This window comes from Lepisosteus platostomus, chromosome 6, assembly GCF_059453375.1.
Source record: "Lepisosteus platostomus isolate fLepPlt1 chromosome 6, fLepPlt1.hap1, whole genome shotgun sequence".
Taxonomy (NCBI): Eukaryota; Metazoa; Chordata; class Actinopteri; order Semionotiformes; family Lepisosteidae; genus Lepisosteus; species Lepisosteus platostomus.
In genome coordinates this window covers 43585242-43603935 of record NC_142616.1, presented here as the reverse complement: position 1 = coordinate 43603935, position 18694 = coordinate 43585242, and the positions used below count along the sequence as shown (strand labels likewise).

The 18694-nt window shown below is 40.3% G+C and overlaps 1 protein-coding gene across 5 annotated transcripts in view; it reads left to right on the top strand.

Moving 5' to 3' along the window:
* Positions 1 to 18694, top strand: part of LOC148661758 (A-type potassium channel modulatory protein KCNIP2-like) — a 245925-nt gene that overhangs the window by 138061 nt on the left and 89170 nt on the right. The window contains exon 1 of one of the 5 annotated variants that reach the window (XM_088635958.1): positions 6747 to 6962. The exons of the other annotated variants lie outside the window; for them this stretch is intronic. Coding sequence (XP_088492084.1) covers positions 6821 to 6962 — 142 coding nt within the window. The 5' untranslated portion in view covers positions 6747 to 6820. Of the gene's footprint in view, positions 1 to 6746; positions 6963 to 18694 lie in introns of those variants that run through there. 5 annotated transcript variants of the gene reach the window in all.

Genomic DNA, 18694 nt, shown 5'->3' with positions numbered 1-18694 from the left:
GATGTCTGGTATCTACAGTAACACAATGGTGCTCATTGTCACTTGTAACATTTCCCCACCAGGTTTCTTTTGAGATATTTTTAGACTGTCGGAGCTTCACATCCAGTCGTGCCTTGATAAGATCCTTCTGGGACCGATGAAGCTGGAGAGGTAATTGTAGCCCTGTGTTGGGCTGTCAGGACAGTGTGGCAGTTTGTCTTTACTATCTCTGCCACTGACAGGCCGATGAGCACCATGAGGCAGGAGACTGTTCATATACATTATACCACTGCGCACAATTAGCACTTAGATCAAGGGGTTAATTAAGAAACCCCGCTCCTGCATTGAAATAATTACTTTTTAAAGAAGATTTGCAGGGCCTGAACTATAGATGCACATTCATAGGAGGTACATTAGCAGTTCCTGTCAGCTGCGCTCAAAATGTTGCGATAACAGACATTGCTTTAATCCTCTTTTCAATCCCCTAACCACACGATGCAGAAAACACCCAGAGAAGAAGAAAAACAGGCCACTGGAAGATTCAGGAAAGTGAATAGGAAGTTACACTGTTGTTTGCTTTTAGTTTACAGTCCTTAATTTGCATGTAAATAAATGTAAATTGTATGATGGGAATTAATTCATTTTATTAAGACATCTTAAAGACATTTTAGACATCATTTCATCTTCAATTATTTGTTATATGCAAATTAAATAAACTCTGACCTAATTTTGTGTTTGGCTTTAAACTTGTAGCTTAACTTGTGCTGTCAGGATAGTTATCACATTATTAGTGCTTAATTTCCACTGAAAATAAGAATTAATAACAGTAAATGAACAGCCAAAGAACAGTGTTTCAATGAGGGATCTGACAATGAGGAAACATTTTTAGAGAGTGCTGTATTAAATAATATTTTCATGCCTAGAGAACAATACAGCAGGGAAGGATTAGGACCACAGTGAGGAAACAGTAAGACAGGAAAGAGACAGTTTGACGGTTAGGGAAGAGTGAGAGTGAGGAAAAAGTGTCGAGGAGGTGTCGAAGGGAGATAAGAGTTTGATAGTGAGGGAAGAGTGAGACAGTGAGGGACGAGTGTCTGTTATACTGATATTGTCACACGGAAAGAGCAATGTAGCAATGAAAGCAATGATTAGTACCATAGTGAGGAAGGAGTGTGACAGAGAGGGAAGAGTGAGACAGGCAGAGAAGAGTGTGATAGTGAGAGAAGAGTGTCCAGTGAGGTACGAGTTTGATAGTTAGGGAGAGTGTCGAGGAGATAAGAGTGTGACAGTGTGGGAAGAGTGTCGAGGAGGTAAGAGGGAGATAGTGAATGGAACAGTGTCACAGGAAGGGAAGAGTGAGACAGTGAGTGAAGAATGCCGAAGAGAGAGAAGAATGTTGCTTGGAGAAAACCAAGTCAGAGATTCATAGTCATAGTAGTGAAAGTTAAGGGAAAATCAAAGAGAGCAAGGATAGGGTGAAAGTGTCTGTCATACTGATGAAGGTATCATCATTGTCTGGTGTAGGTGTCTGAGGCTAAGGTTTTACTCACAACTAGGATCAGGAGTGCTCAGATAGGAAAACAATGATCAAAAATCGCAGAGGAGTTTGAGATGCCTCAGTATGTGGAGAATGAGTTAAAAACAGCGGACCATTTGAGCCTGTGAAGTGCTTCAACTTCTGTGTGGGGTTTCTGCTCTTCCAGAGACATGCTTACTAGTTTGAGAGAAAAGTGTTGCAATCTGTAGCAGGAGCTGGTGTTCCTTTCTCCTGGCTGATGACCTGATAAGAGCTTGGTACAGAAGAATTTATAACTTTAATATTTCATCAGACGACCTCCAGAGAATATGAATAGTCTATATTATTGCACTGCAAATCATAAGTATTTCAACATTTATGTGCTTTCTTTAAGTCCAAAATAGAAATCAGGTAGTGTGTTAGTACATTAAAATGTACTCATTATTAAGGTTACAAAACATATGTACTGTACAGTATGCAAACCAAAACTGGCATGTCTTTTGAACCATTTGTCTCTTAATACATCACACAATGAATGATTAATTGACTTAACGTGTCTGTCACTAATATGCTCTGAGGATATTTGATCTCCGGAAACATCCAAAGCAGACGGATATTAAAATCACTTCAATAATGAGTTTTCCATAACAATTCAGTGTTTGTAAAAGGGCAAAAATGATAATCTCCCACATTTTGTAATAAAAAGTGGTATTCCCACAATATCTCACAATAGATTTTTGTGGACTTTGGTATTTAAAGCTGTTCATTAATTGTTTGATATTTAGGAAGCTTTAAAAACTTTGAAAAGAAAATATGATTCTGAAATGTGTAGCGTTATTTAGGATGTTAACTATCAAAATTAATGTTTCCCACGTTCCTTGTTTCTTTACCAGACCAGATCTTCTGTGAACATCCAAAATTAGTACCAACAGGGGGCAATGTAGTTCTATTGTATTTTACTGTACTTTTATTGTATTGTCTTCCAGTGAACATGGGTCATCACTCTTTCTGTGACTGTTTAATATCATAATGAAGTAAGTGCTCCAAATGAGAGCTTACAGTATGTCTGCTAATCACTTTTTTTAAAAAAAACTTACTCCAGCCAAACCAGCTTGAATGCTGTTACTATCCAGCATTTGACTGGAGTATTGTTAACCACATTCTAAACCACCTTATTTTAGTCAAAAGCAAGAAAGCAAAATACCTGCCAGCTGTGTTCAAGAGGTTAATACATTTTCCTTCAGGGCTTTACAGTTTCAATAATTTCTTACAATTGATGCATGGTTGTATCTGTTGAATCAATGTAATCTTTTATAAGAAATAGAAACAGAAAAGAGAATCTATGCAGTTAATTGGCATTCTGTCTACTGGCCCTTGTACAAAGTGGAGACTTGAAAGTCCTACTTCCTCTGCTGGGGAGTCAGAGCTCTTCATATTGCATCAAATTGTAAATATTTTTCCAGGTCTCAGATGGAATTCAATCCATGGGTTTTTAACAGCAACCTAGAAAAACTCCATTTCTGCTTGGACAATAACGAAGCTTGGCCTCTTTAGTTTAAATTTGTAAGTAATCAAATATATCACAGTATTGTGTAAGGAGTACTTATTTTACAATATCTGCTTTTTCTTGAGCCTAAATTATAAATCTGACCTTTAAATGAAAGTCATTATTCTACACCAAGAAGTGGGAGAATGTCCATTCTGATATTTCTCCAGTGCCTGACTGGCAACCATGTTTTTTCTTAAGGATTTGAGTTCCACTCTCTCTGTAGTGGCAGTCTGAACACTCTGGACATGTCCATTTTCTGCAGCATTCTCCAGCTGTTGCAGTCTGAGCTGATTGTAGCTTTGGGCTGCAGGTGGCTTTGTATCTGCTTCATGAAAACAGCAGAGCCAACCAGCATGGGGCTCTGAGATGTCTGTCACAGCACCAGCTTAACTAGCTACGTAAGTGTTGTACTGTATGTACAGTAGATTGTGTAGAACAGGGTTCTCCAACCCTGGTCTTGGAGGAACACTCTTCTGGATTTCATCCAAGCTGAGCTCTAAATCCCCAGTGTTACCTGCTGGTTTAAACTTGTGTTTAACGTCTTTTTTTCCATCAGTGCTGAGTGTCAAAAATACCCTACTTCAAAGGTATCATTTCCAAGAACTTCTGCACATAAACAGCTTTTCTTCAGCATTCTCAGCAATATTTCTGACTAAACAACTCTAACTAGTGATGATGAGCACACAGGTGGGGAATGTTTGTGTCTCAGAGCCTCTCAGATAAGCATTTTCCCTTCTACAGATTTCCATTTGGTGGCATTACAGCAGCAAAACCAGAATGAGGGCAATTCTGAGTCTGAGAAATCGGTGCAGGGTTGGTACCAATTACACATCCCATGTAACCTTTAATAGCTGAAAGCAAATTTACACACACGCACCCACAAAGAAAACTTAAATTTTCCAGGACTGGGGCGAGGAACCACTGGTGTAGCAAATCAACAGGCTGAAGTGTGGTGGCAAAGAATAATGTGAAAGATTATTTATAGTATACAGAATCACAAACAAAGGAACACTACAAGCTGAATATTTACATGAAAAATAATAAAACACAACAGTGAAGTGGTGGGAGGTATGATGGAGGGAGGAGTAAATAAAAATGAATGTATCCAAAAGTATCATCTTTTTCCAAAACCAAAAATGGGCTCAGACTACACTCAAACCCATTCATGCACACTGTAGCTTCTCTGCTACACGTGTCTCTGATTCTCCTTATGCAAACCCCAACACTGATCATTCACACCTCTTCACACACTCTTCAGTCCCAGAGCCCATCCTATTATATATCACCAGTAAGACCAAACAAGACAATACATTGGATCTTAATTGAGGGAAGGGGGACTTTGTAACACTGGTGCAGACTTGAATCCAGAAAGAGAGAGTAAACAGAACACTAACACACATTGCACTGGCCAGTAACAATAAGACAAACAATTGCACAAACTGAAACAGATCAGCCTGTGATGAACTGCTCCACTGTAGCAAAAAAACAGTAGACTTGTACAGTATTGATCCAGAACCAGGGTTGGGAACCGCCTGTGGTTGAGATTTTCTCAAATATCCTAGAGTTTCTGGAGAATCTTCAAAAAGGACTGAAATCATTGTAAAATAATCGAGTATTATGTCTTTGGATTAAGGGGTCATTCTAGGTTAGAGCTTAGAAAAGCTTACACAAGTCTGCAATGTTAAAATGATCTTTTGCTTTCTGAGGGACTTATTCAATAAGGCTGAAATTAGAGTATGGAGATGACTGATTCGTTTTCATGTGAAACGACTGTGGCACGACAAAAATATATCTGATAATATTAATGTGTGCATTGTGTAAAGCACACCGCAGACGTTAAAGCAGCAGGCTTTTATTTACACCACAGGTGTGGCAGATCTATGTGAAAATTTGGAGAGTCGCACTGTTTTGAGATGTCAATAGAACACAGCTTCTGCTCAAGCAGAACAGTCATGTTAAAAAGCATAATAAGTGCACTATTGCTACCCTGACACTGTAACTGCTTGGTCTTGCATCTCATGTGCATTTCTGGTCTTATTTAGTCTCCGACAGAAAGGGCTAGGAGGCCTACCAGAGAAGAAAAATAAACTTGGATGTTTTTACCTCTCTGTCCCTGAGGTTGGAATGCTTGGCCCTGCAGCGACCTCCCTTTTGGGATTTGTTCTTGCGTAGGGAGTGAAAAGACAGGCAGAGTATCTTGCACCAGGCAGAGACAGCTCACGAAGGGCAGTGGTGGTACAACAATGTTGTTGTGATGAGGCACAGGATGAAAGCCTCTCTACGTAGCAAGAAGAGCAAAGTTTTCAGTTCTGTTAGTATAGTGTTGTATGTTTTTTTAAATTAGATCTGTGTATTATATTAACCAATGTACCATTTCCATTTAAAATGCACAGCATTGTGTAATGTTACATTTGTTGCCAGCCGTAAGCATTAGTTGCTGCAGTGAGTCCTCCTGTCAGTGCAGTGTTTGCTGAGCTGTGACCTTGAGCTCCAAGAAGTTCTCCCTGTACCGGCGAATGAACACTTTTACATCCTCTACAAAAGAAAAAAATCTATTAATAATGTATCTCTCCACTCATCTGCCTATTGCTTTTATCTTGGCCATTGAAAATCCACAGCTGCTCCCTTTTGATGTACTGATTCTTTTCAGTTTTGTCTTATTGCCAAACGTGGCTTTAGTTATACAAAACAATGTAAGTAAAATGGTAGTGGGTATTCATCATTATGTGTCTAACACAAATATATACAGTATGTTGACATTATATTGCTTTAAGAGGCCATTTAATGCCTTCAATGTCTCTGACAATCAAACAGTTCATTTCAGCTGTTAACAGGCTGTGGAGTGACTTTTCCATTTCCCAAGGGTGTTCAACACACTTCTACTGAGGGCCTTCGGGTTTTCCAATAGCTCTTAATGAGCAGCTGATTAAGGCCTGGAGGAAGTGGTTATTTTTACCTGTTTTTAATTCAATCTCAAAGTGAAATGAAGCAATTTAACGGTTTGCATTTTCTAAACTATTCTTTATTTGGTGGGGGACTGATCCAGTAGAAGTGAAATCAGAAGGAGAAGCTACCCTCCCCACCAACTGAAGCCACTGCTGCTCCAACTGCAGGCAGACTGTATTAAAAGCATTAAAAGGCCTTTAGGTTTGCTTGGTGTGTTTGAACAGGCTACTAGATGACAGTCATCTCAAGTTGTGCTGCCGTTCACAGTATGAACTTAGTGGCTCTGTCTGCATGATAAGGTAGCAAGAGATTCCAGGTGTTACCTGAGACACATAAGAGAAAACTGTCCCAGCAGGCTTCTTGGGCCTCAGGGGTTTGCATTAACTAGAAAATACCGCGCCTGTGCTTTTGTTAAGGCACCTCAACAGGGGAGCTCATTTAATATTGATAATAAAGAACAGAAGGATCAGAATCTGCCAGATTACATCTGGCGTGGTTGAAGGCCAGTCTGAAAGCCAGCATGCTGTAGTTTTATTTTTACTCCTTAAAAATATAAATATGCAAAGTGCAAGTCAACAGCACCCAACAATAATAATCAAAACAGAGGCACCGAACCTGATGAATAACTTATAGATTCTTTGTGAGGATCTGTGGAAGGGTGTGATGGGGGGAGTTCTGCAGCAACAGGGAGAGACGGAAAGTGCAATATAATAGGAGCACTATGAGGGTGGAAATGGAAAACAAACGACCTTCTGCCTGGAAGAGGGGAGCGGGGCAGCAGTGCTGGGCAGGAGGCAGCCGATGGCAACTCTTCAGGGATCTCCAAGAACATGAGTTTCAGGGGGGCTCTGCTGGACAACCCTCTGAGAGGCGGAGGGGATGGAGCCCTGTATGCTTTAATCATCATGATTCTGTTCCCGGCCTCTTATTGGATCTCCCAGAGGTGGAGTGCCTTGCGCCAGATAGCTGAAGGTGAGCTCCGAGTCTTTGCTGAGACCAGGAAACTTTGGTTTGTTCTTTAGGCAATGCTGTGCAAATAAATTATAGATATGCTGTACCGTAGCACTGTGTCTGGAATATTTGACTGTATCTCTCATTCTGAAGTTTTGGCAGGTGTGTAAAAACACATTTGTGTCATGATGATGGGTTTTTGACGCTGGTCCTAAAGCACTCCTGCGTCTGCAGCTTTTCATTCCAGCTGAGCTCTCAGTTACTAATTGCGCCTGTAACTGAACCAATTGCTTAATTAAAGCATTTGAGTTGATTTCATGGAGAGTTGACAGTTTCATGTGACTTTTTACAGGCACCTTGGTATCTCCTTCTGTTCAAGAATTGAAAACTATTCAAAAGGCCTAATTAAGCAAATTACCATCAGGCACAGGTGCACTACAGGGCTGGCACTGGAATACTGCTTGTTAGTGCTTAGCTAGAAATAATGATATGCTGACTGTTACTGTACTTCTGTTATACTCTTCTTATCAGCCCTTTGTGTACAGTGATAAAGATGAAGTTGACTCCACTTTCTGTAAAGGAACTGTTATTGTTATTATCACTAATTTGTTAAGTTGCAAAATATCTAAGGCGAATTACTGTCAAGGAGTTGTAAAACAGCCATCTGTCCAATATGAGAGAGCTGTTTACTCTTGGTTGCGACAAGGCAGAACCTATCTCAGCAGTGAAGGTCCCGAGGCAGGACGACCCATTGGCAGGCATACCAGCCCATAACAGGGCATACAATACTGTACACTCATGGTAAGTTTGGAGAAACCAGTTAAGCCTCCACAGTATGAAACCATGTACCCTGTGTGTTAGGTCCTGTATTACTGGCTTGTTGTAGATCTCATAGTTAAAATACAAACAATTCTCAGCTGTTGTGTTCTGGTGCCAGCCTGGTGCTTGTAATCTGCAAGGCTAGGCTCACGAAGGTGTCCCTCAAATGTCTGTCTCACCACACTGCTGTGGCCCAGCATGTGCTCAAGTGCTGCTACTAAGTATATTTCCTTAGTTTCCCATTGTACAGTATGTGTCTGTGTGACTGTCCACACTATGGTGTTTAGTGAACTGGTCCGGCACCACGCCAAATACCCTGTGCTCAGTAGTTATGTCTTATGTATTGATACTGATACAAAGGCATACTGCATTGTGTGATCATGTCCAGTACACCAAACTATTGATTGATACTGCTCTATTGTATAATTACCAAGCCTAATGGGCACACATAATGCAGTGCATCAGTGTGTGTTGAGGTCAGTATTTCCGCATTTCCATTAACATTAACATGCTGCCCTGTCTGAGTATTAATGTAAGAGGTCTCGGCACAGTATGTACCATGTGCATGATTGTTTTTAAATTGGATTGGAGCCTTGTGGGAAAATCTTTTCGCCTCACTTGTTGTGAGCCTCAGACTGGATTACACATGTGCACTGCATTCAAGTAGTGGACTGCCTCCCTGTGGCAGATCTTTGTTTGGTTTGGGTTCCCATTCAAGATGGTGTAGCCCCTTATGCACACAGGACACTTCACATCTTGGCAAGCTTTCCAGTAATTCTTCTTTAGCAACCTTGTTCTGAAAGACCAATTCCTCCACCCACAGAGCTGTTTCAAAGCTCTCAAACCTTTGTTTTGAGATGCTCCTTTTACTTGCAGAAATGGAAGCCCTTGATACCCCTTGACATACCCTGCTCCTGGGTGAGGCAATGTGGACACGGTTCCTGACTGCCTTGTGTGATGTGGTGGAAATTGCAGCTTCCTCGGCTACAGAGGCAGCAATGCTCACGGCCTGTGCTCCCTTTACAACAGAATTCTTTTCTTTCAGTCAACCAGAAGGCCCCATTAGCCAAGTGATCATCTACTGAGCCTGGGAATAAAAGGAGAAATGAGGGATCAGATGTAGGAGGGAGCAGAGTCATAAAATGAAATGTAGGCAGAAACAGATCCAAGGAGTAAATGGAGTTTTTAAAACTTTTGACATTTTTTAAATTCAGGAGGGAGGTAAGATTGCAATCTTGTATACGTCCACTCGGCTTTGTATACAAGTCTCGTACCCGGGTTTTCCCCTTGTGCATCCCTCTAATACCCATCCCACCACCCCACCTACAGCACTGCAGCAATACCCTGGCTCAATTGTCAACTGAGAGGGGGTGATGTAGTCAAAATCCCTCTCTTGCATTTGTTAGGACCTAACTGAACTACTGAATATGTGCAAAAGAGTAATTGCGTAGCTAGATCAAGGCAGAGAAGAGTGCTGATTATTATGTTTCAATGTTTCAAATTAATTCGTTCACTGATGAATTGTCAAGTTTGTCTTAAGAAACTCACCCAGACAAAATTCCAATACAATCCACGATCCACGACAGCAGTGGACTCCTCAGGATTCACGGTTCTTTTTTGAATCAGGGGTGCCAAAGCCTGGACTTCAAGGGCCATAGTCCAGCAGAGTTTAGTGTTTTTTTTTAACTGTCAACAGCTGAATACCCACAGAGAATAATTAATTATCTGCTGTTTCACCTTAATTGGAGAAATGTAATCATTCTTCCCCAGTCTTAAGTCACCCTGTGTTAATAAGAATGAATGCTTGTTGTCCACAGTGGCTAAAAAATATAGCAAAATATGCTTCTTTGTCAACTTTCTGACAGTGAATTATTTATCTTTGTAAGAGAAATGACAGATGTGATTTATACACTTGCTGTAAATTTCCTCCAAAGTGCAACAATGCTCTTGAGTGTCGTGTAGCAGAATTATATACAAATTCCTCTGCCAGAAGATGAGACGCAGGCTTTTTAACAACAGGCACATCAGCCTGTGTGCCAGGAATGTCGCATTTCAAATACCTGATATACAATAAAAAAGGCAGCCACTTGTGCTGTGTCATAAGGTAATTATTTTTAGTGCCGCACTTAAATATTTAAAATAATACCTTCCAGGACATGACGTTTGTGTGTCACCCACTGTTCTGTTTTTAGAAACAGACTGTGGTGTGTGTGCTGAAAAACACTGACAGCTTTTTTTGTTGAAATGCTGTGTGAGAGGTGGATGTTTTTATTGTACATTAAATAATTTATTTTTTGCACAGTTCACAACTCTTCTCAGTAGCTAAAGGGGGAGTGTTTATTAAATGTTTATCCACTAGGGGTCCACTCAGTCCACTTTCCCAGAGAAGTACAGTAGCAACCCAAAGCACTGCAAGTTTCAGAAAAACAAGTGTTTCTGCTGGACTTCCTGACATGTGTATGATATATACTGTACTTGAGGATCTCTTTTTGTATAATGGACCTACACCTTAGCAATTTGTGGCATAACTGCCTAACATTTCTAAAACTCTTACAAACGTGTCACGCTGAGTTGTGTTTCCTGGTAAAGATCATTTGAATTATTTTGTTTTTTTTTTAACAGTTTTAAGAGACTGTTAACAGAAACATTTTCTGCAGCTACTGTATATCACCCTGCAACTCATAACTGACAGCTCACTGAAGCCAACCATGTGTGAGCCTGGTCAGTACCTGGAGAGGAGATCTGGGAAAAACTAAGGTTGCTGCTGGAAGAGGTGTTAATGGGACCAGTAGGGAGTGCTCACCCTGTGGTCTGTGTGGGTCCTAATGCTCCAGTATAGTGAGGGCACACTGTTTCTGTCAAAAAGGCTCCATCCTTCTAATGAGACATAAAACCACAGTCCTGACTATCCATCATTAATAATCCCAGGACATTTCTTGAAAAGAAAGTAAGAAAGTTAACCTCGTGTCCTGGCTAAATTTCCCCCTGGCCTTTACCAACCATGGCCTCCTAATAATCCCCACCTATGAACTGGCTTCATTGCTCTGTTCTCCTCCCCACTGATGAGGTGAGCGTTGTGGGGCACTTTGGCTACTGTCGCATCATACAAGTGGTGGAGGTGAGTCCCCATTACCTGTAAAGTGCTTTGAGTGGAGTATCCAGAAAAGCAATAAGAAGTGTAAGGAATTTTTATTTGCAGCCTTGTCATATTAAAATGAGTTGTCTTAAGCTTGTAATTGTAAGGACACTTAGTATGAAACACAATGCCAAGCATGAAACAGTGCAGATACTAACATAGGAGTATGTGACAGCTTGTGGTCTTGTTTGAATATGATGCAACTTGATTATGACCCCAATTTCTAAAAGCATGAGTTCATACATTATCATATCTGTTTTTTGTAACATAATTGCAAGCACATTTTTGTCTAAGAACTCTCATCCTGAAGGGTGATGTTTAAACAACACACACAAGATGGGGAAAACTGGATGATAGAACCATTTGCCGGATTTTTATTTTAATAGAATTGGTCTGTATTTAATTGTGCTATTTTATATTGATGTCTTACAGTCAATAGTGTTAAATTTGCTCCCAAGCTCTTTTGAGTCTACAGATCGAATGGCAAAGGAAACAGTTTCACCTGTGAAAGCACCCCTTCCATTAATAAACCAACTATGAAACATAGTTTATGGGCCTAGACAACTTGCAGTTTATATACTGTACAAATATCTTTGGCCCCATTATCCTGTACAAACATGAAAAAACAGTTGTGAGGAAAATTTAATTCTGTAGTCTTCTAATCATCAACTCGCACTCCTTCACCTCAGACTGAAGACCCAGTGTGCATTTCTTTTCAGACCCTTAATCTGATTGAGTACGTAGCCTCCTTGTCCACTTTCTTGAGGATCTACAGTTCACTAGGTCTCAATGTGTCATGTCTAATAGTTCACATCCCTTGCTTCCAGCATCTTCAGATATGAAAGGTTTTCTATGAGGTCTTCATTTGGACCCTGATCATTGGAGAATACTTCCTGTCCAACTCACTTGTTTCTTGTGTACAAGTCTGTCTCTGTTTCTTAATCAGAAGCCCCTGCCCTGATAATCAACTAAATATTCTCACTATGGGCTAGCCTCTCACCTCCGTAGCAGCACCCAATGTTGGAAACATGGATTTTTATGGAGTGCCCTGCTGAAAAGGTCATACTGACTGGGGCTGGCAAGGAGAGCCCTGGCTTGCCACTGTTTGAGGTAGCAGATCACAGACAATTACAGAACCTGGAATTATTACAGGAGATGAATGCTTTTGAATGAAGCTGCCAGGGAGCTCTCCATGGTGGTGATTCTCTGAACAGTGGCAGATGGGGAGAGGATAGAAGTCGGTTGCCATTGCAGTGGGGCAGGAAAACGTAAGATTGGAAAGAGAAAGTCAGGCCAACAGGAAGGAACAGCCAGGGAATGGAAAGAACAGTGTAACTCTCATCACGGGGTTTAGGGACTTGAATTGTAGTTCAGCCTGTAGTTCAGTGGAGATTTAAATCAGTTGCCATTTTTGAATACTGAGAGACAGGAACACAACAACAGTGTGATCCTGAGGAGAGATGTACTGTAGTAACAGCTGTGTAGCATGATATCTACTGTATGTATTTACAGTAGTTGTAGTGACAGGATGGAGGATTGAGGTGAGAAAGGTTAATAATGATTTATTTTTTACATTTATTTTAGAATATTTTTAGATTCCTAATGCAAATCATTAATTTAATTAATCCCTTCCTGGCTTGTCTCCTAGCCTACTGATTTAGCCTACTGATTTAACCGTGCTGATTTAGTGCAAAATGGAGGTCATCATGCTTCCTTGTCACTAGGAAAAAAAATCTTTTCAAACATGGACTCAGACAGATATCTCATTCTAGTCTTCCACACCCTAACAGTATGTGCAGTGACCACAGAATGTATATGAACAGCATCTGTGCTCTATTAACTCAGTACAATTGGCCCTAATTAAACTACTGTATTTGATTAAGACTTATTTTTTCACCTTAGAAATTCTGTCCACATTAAGCAATTTCTATCAATGTCTCATGCTGAGTCCCTGATTCATGAATTTATAACATCAAGGCTTGATTCCTGCAGCACATTACTATATGGGCTCCCTAACACTCTTCTCAACAAGTTGCAATAGTCAAAAAAGTTCTTTTTTTTTACCCATGTTCAAGTCCAGGTTATTGCTATGACACCACCTCAGCAGCTGTACGACTTCATCCCTGTAAGTCGCTCATCAGGCCTATTAGTGGTGTCATCCCCAAATGTAATGATATGGTTGTTGCTGTGTCTTGCTGTGCAGTCATGAGTGAATAGGGAGTAGAACCTTGGACTTAGACAGCAGCCTTGTGGGGTGCCAGTGCCAGTGCCAGTGATATTACCTATCCGCACCATCTGTGGTCTCTTGATTAGGAAGTCCTAATCCCCTGAGCTTTGTCACCAGTTGGCTGGGTATGATGGAATTGAATGCTGAACTGTAGTCCACAACCAGCATTCTCACATATGAGTTCTTAGTGTCCAGGTGTTCCAAGGCTGTATGTAGAGCTAGGGAGACAGCATCATCCACTGATCTGTTGTTCTGGTAGGCGAACTGCAAGGGGTCCTGGGAGTTAATGTTGACAACACCAGCTTCTCCAGGCATTTCATCACCACAGATGTTAATGCTACAGGGAGGTAATCGTCCAGGCACGTCACTTTTGTCATTTTGGGGAGTGGAACAATGGTGTTAAGTAGGTGGAGACAATGGACTGTGACAGGGAAGAGTTAATGGTGTCCGTAAACACTGTGGTCAGCTGGGCTGCACATACTGTATCCTGAGGATGCGGGGTGGTACAGTATACCATCAGGCCCTGCAGCCTTATGGATTTTCACCCTACTCAGAGTCTTCTGCACGTCCTGCTCTGAGAGTTTCTGAACAAACTCACCATGTACTCTTAGGGTCTTCTCATCAGTCTCCATGTTCAGAGCAGAGCTCACAGCACCTGGACTAAATCTCTTGGCTTTTGTTTGGCTTTTCCTGTCACTGCTATTTTGTTATGGAATGCCCTTCCTCCACATCTTTAGGAGACAAATTATTTGACTCACTTCAAATCTAAACTGAAAACATACCTTTTTACTAGGGCCTACAGTATGTCTGATTCCCCTACATTCTATTCTGTATGTGCTTGTTTAATTTTTTGTTCAGTTTTTGTTGTACTGTTTTGTCTTTTCCTATGCTATTTCCTTTCTTATCCTATTACTATGTCCAGCTTCTTTGTGTTAGGAAAGGTATAAAATGACACTTATGACACAGTAGTAATAATAATAATAATAATAATAATAATAATAATAATAATAATAATAATAATAATAATAATAATAATAATTTAATATTACGTTTAAAAATGAAGAAAAAAGTATTAATGGAAATAAATACGCCAACTGTCTGAATTGAATCTTGGATTATTGCTCCAAATGATGCTAGTGACGTTCAAGAAATGTAGTTGTGTTAGCTAGTTTTGTCAGCTTGTCAGCATTGCTTTTTTGTTAGTGATTTAATCATATCATGAATTGTGCTACAACACACCCCAAAAGACAGCGAGGTTACTGACTAATGAAAATGGATTTATCTGAATTATCATATGTGCTTGTTTAATTATCATTGCATGCATCCAGAGTATTGGAAGATATTTAAAAGGATAATAAAATTTTCGTGTGTGGGATGCAGTAATGTGCTTTTCCCCTTTGATAGCATGACCAAACATCCATCCATTGTCTACATTTCAATTCACGGCTACAGGGGAACCAGAGCCCAGCCTGGCACGCAATGGGTACAAGGCAGGGTGCTCCCTGGACAATGTGCCAGTCCATTGCAGGGCAGACACACACTCACACCTACAGTAGGTCCAATGTTCCCAGAAGCCAATTAACCTACCAGTATGTTTTTGGTCTGTGGGAGGATACCTGAGCACCTGAAACCCACGTGAACACAGGGAGAACATGCAGACTCCACGCAGATACACTAGCACCTCAGGTCTGGAATCTGAACCTAGGGTCTCAGTGCTGACCACTGTGCCACTGCACCAACCAAGCCCAACCAGCTTAAGGGGTGTGATAGCTTACTTTCCATGGTTGGTGCCCTGCTTTGAGGGGTCTGCTCTCACTGTGTCAGTTACTCTTGGGGGTTTGTGCTTTACTTGATCTTTTTCCCTTGAATTTCTGGATGTGTGTTGGATGTGGAGACAGCATACAGTAACTACTATGCATGATTTGGAACTGATCCTACTGATGCAGGAACTGGGCAGGTTGACAAACAGGGGGGCGTGACAACAGTGAATTGGTGCTCGGGTAGTGTGTGGCCATGGTGAACTAGTCCAAAGGAGTCCAAGGGGAAATCCAGGGCGAAGTCCAGAGCCGGGTAATCCAAACGAGACGAAAACAAGACACTGTTAAAAACCGGAACGAGATCCAGTGCAGGGACGGGGAATAAAAGCAGGATCACGAGGCCAGGCGCTCTGAGCCCCGGTCTCAGCTGGGTCAGGACACTGATAGGAGTAATCAACTAAAATGTGAAAGAGCTGGAGCACTCTTAAGAGGAGGGATTACGATCGTGACAGACAGCTCTGACAGTCTTTGTCTAATAGTAAACCGTTGCTCAGGAGATCCCAAATACAGACCAGTGATCACTGAACTATAAGGCCTAGCCTATGGACTGGACAGAGGTTTTCACCAGCTGAGCCACATGGAAACCTGGACAGCCCTTTTCTAACCTTCACTAACACTGTAGTATCTTCCCTGCAGCTTTCCAAGGAGATGCGGTGACCTTTAGTAGGAGACTGTTTCACAGTGAGAACACTAAATCCTTGCTGTTCATTGTGTCCTTTCGGAGTGTGTAAATTTAAGACCATGCAGATAGAAAGCTATCTTATTATTTGTCACTCATATTGAAAAAGCAATTTAGAAAAATCAATATGAGCCTGGGGCAGGGCATGGAGCACAAAAGTGTCTTGGCTCAGGGAGGAGAGAAGTGTCAAGTCTGAGTTTTACCAGCAAGTTCCCATGAAGCTCTCTAGGTCTTATTAAAATACTGTATGGGGTTTATTAAAACTCTCCTGCACATCTTTAGCTTTTCTTCTCCTCAGAAATTACAGTAGAGCTAGGATACCTCTCAATTAGTATAATGTAAGTTGTCTGAGATACTGTGAAGTTGTCATAATCCTTCTTCACTGGTGATATACTGTATACTGTACAGTATACAGTATGTAAATTCATAGCACTGCCTGAATAATAGAATGTACAGTATTGTGCTTGAGTAGGTTTGGCCAAGGTCATTTACAGTGTGTGGTACGTTATGTGCTCTATATTGAATATATTGTGTAAGGTTCTAGGGGTCTCAACTGTCTTAAGTAACAAAATTAGGGGTTACAAAATTAAAAACAATAATTAGAAAACTGACAGCCATTGCTTGGTGCAGTGGTTTCAAGTCAATGATAGCTCAAATTTTGTAAACAAAATGCCAGACATTGTGGTTTTAGCTGGGATCCCATATTTCCAAGTGTTGACTATATTGTCACTAGCATGGAACCTTCTACTTTTGCTTAGGAGTAGTTTTCTGTAAGAGATGCATATCAACAAAAGAAAAAAAATGGCATTTAGGTAGCCATCTTTCTTTATAAGGGGAACTGCAGTCCCAATTTCTCCAACCAGTTATTAAATCTCAGTAACAAAATAAAATTAACAAAATAAATTAATTAGTGGTATCACAAAATGTTATCAATTTCAAATTAAGTGCATAATCGCAAACGTTGTGAAAGCACTGTATGGTTCCCATGCTGTCACTTGCAGTTCAAGCGAATTGTGATGTGAAAGAAGTCCTTCCTGCTCACCAGTGGCTGTAAGAAAATGAGAAACACGGTCTTCTACAATGTTTTTTTTTGCCTTTTTAAACTTATGTGTACATTTTAAATGATGCCACGCTGTCAAGCATTTGGCTGTTCAAAAACATAGTGGTCACACATAAAGCAGGGCCAAGAGATGGGTACTAAACTAGGGCACTAGTGTTGGTTCCATCGAAAAAGTTTCTTGACGAGATTCAGTGTGATGTCCAATTGAATAAATACAGGTCATGCAGCAGACGTTTCACCCCAGAAACATTCCAACGTGATTTGCATGCGGAGTTAACAAGTAAGTAGTATTTTGTCGATATGAATCGAACTGAATTCAGTTCAGTTACACTCATTCAAATCAGCTGTTCAGGTGATGTCTAGGATTTTTGCTAGGTTTTTTGTTTTAGGTGAGTTACCATAAAATAACTACCAATGTAAATGACAGAGCACTTTTGCAAAACGTGAAAAAGAATGTGAGTGTATTTTAGTTAGTTAGCAGGTTGCTCTTTTTTTTGCAATACTTAAAAGCATGTCCCCTTGTAGGTGCTGTTTTCATGAAAATATTTAAAATTAATGTATTAGCGAAATTGTCTCAGTCTAAAGCATGCTCATAGCATAATATGGCTGCCTTGGTGTCACCAGAGGTTTTGTTGTTTTATGACGCTATGTATACAGTACATTGACACTTTGTAACTTTTGTGATTTAAATTGGAAGTTGTACATGTTACAGGGTACCTAGTAGTTTCCTTGTTTGCAATGCACTCAACATCACCAATTCATTACAACTCCAAAATATAAAAATAAAGTTGCAGTTCCCTTTTAAGCAGCAGCCCAATTTAGATATATAGTGATAGCACTTCTGTCACTTGAATGACACCAATCAAGTTTGTAATTAATTAGCCAAACAATCTTGGAACAGAAGCAGCCTTCCTAAAAGACAGTTCACCAAGCGGTCTTTGACATACAGTACTGTGGGTGGGAAAAATATCATTGCAAGTTGTGACATGCAAATCGAAAATCATTTTGGTCGTTTTTGAAATATGCCAAGTTATGATAACATCAGCACAGCAGTTCCCAAGACAGAGGCATTCAGAATTATGAGAACCAAATGCTGGTCCTGGGGCAATCTTAGTATAGGCAGTAATGACGGTGTGTTGTTTGCTCACTAAATGATATTTACTATGTTTGGAGTTAAATGGAGAAACAGTTTTAAAATAGTAGGAAATATAGAAACAGCAATCAGTCAGTCATCTTGGTTCATGCGGGATTGCCATTTTCACTTAAATTCATCATGTTGATACTACAATGACATATACAGTATAAATGCAAGGAACAAGTAATAGGTTTATTCCATGCCGAAAAGAGGAGAAAAAATAGAGAAAACACTTTCCAGCATGGACTAAACCTATTACTTGTTCCTTTGCAGACTTCCCATGCTGAAGCAGCCACCCATCTGAACTATATACTGTATATATTATATAAAACCTGGACTTAATTGACTAAATGTTTTTTGTGCTTGAAGAGTATAAAGTATGTCAGAGAGATTTTTGATTTACTGTATGTTGGTGTAAAAATTATTTTTAGCCACGTTTCAGCAGCACACTTGTTAAAGTTGTGCTTGTTGATGAAATCTGCCATGTTTAAATTCAATCCGTGCAGCAGTTTTTAAGAAGAAGATTTGAAACATTTTTAAATGCACAGGTCAGGCTGACATGCTGGTTGATGCAGGACCACAATTTCTGTCACAAATATAACAGCTTATCTGTCCCAGAACACCTGCCTAGAACGAAGTTGGGAGGAAACCTGGTCTTCAAACATGACCAGATTTAAAAATGGGAAGAAAAAAATTAATTCAGTCATTCTTGGCTTCTAAGACTCGGAAACGTAATTACACCTGTACCCTTGAACTGCAGACATACAATTTAGCCAAAAGCTCAGCTGATCTTATCTTTAGCTTGCTTTAGTTTCATCTCACCTTTGACAATGTTTCCCATTAACTTGGTTTCTAACTCACACATGACCTGGCAGGAGGT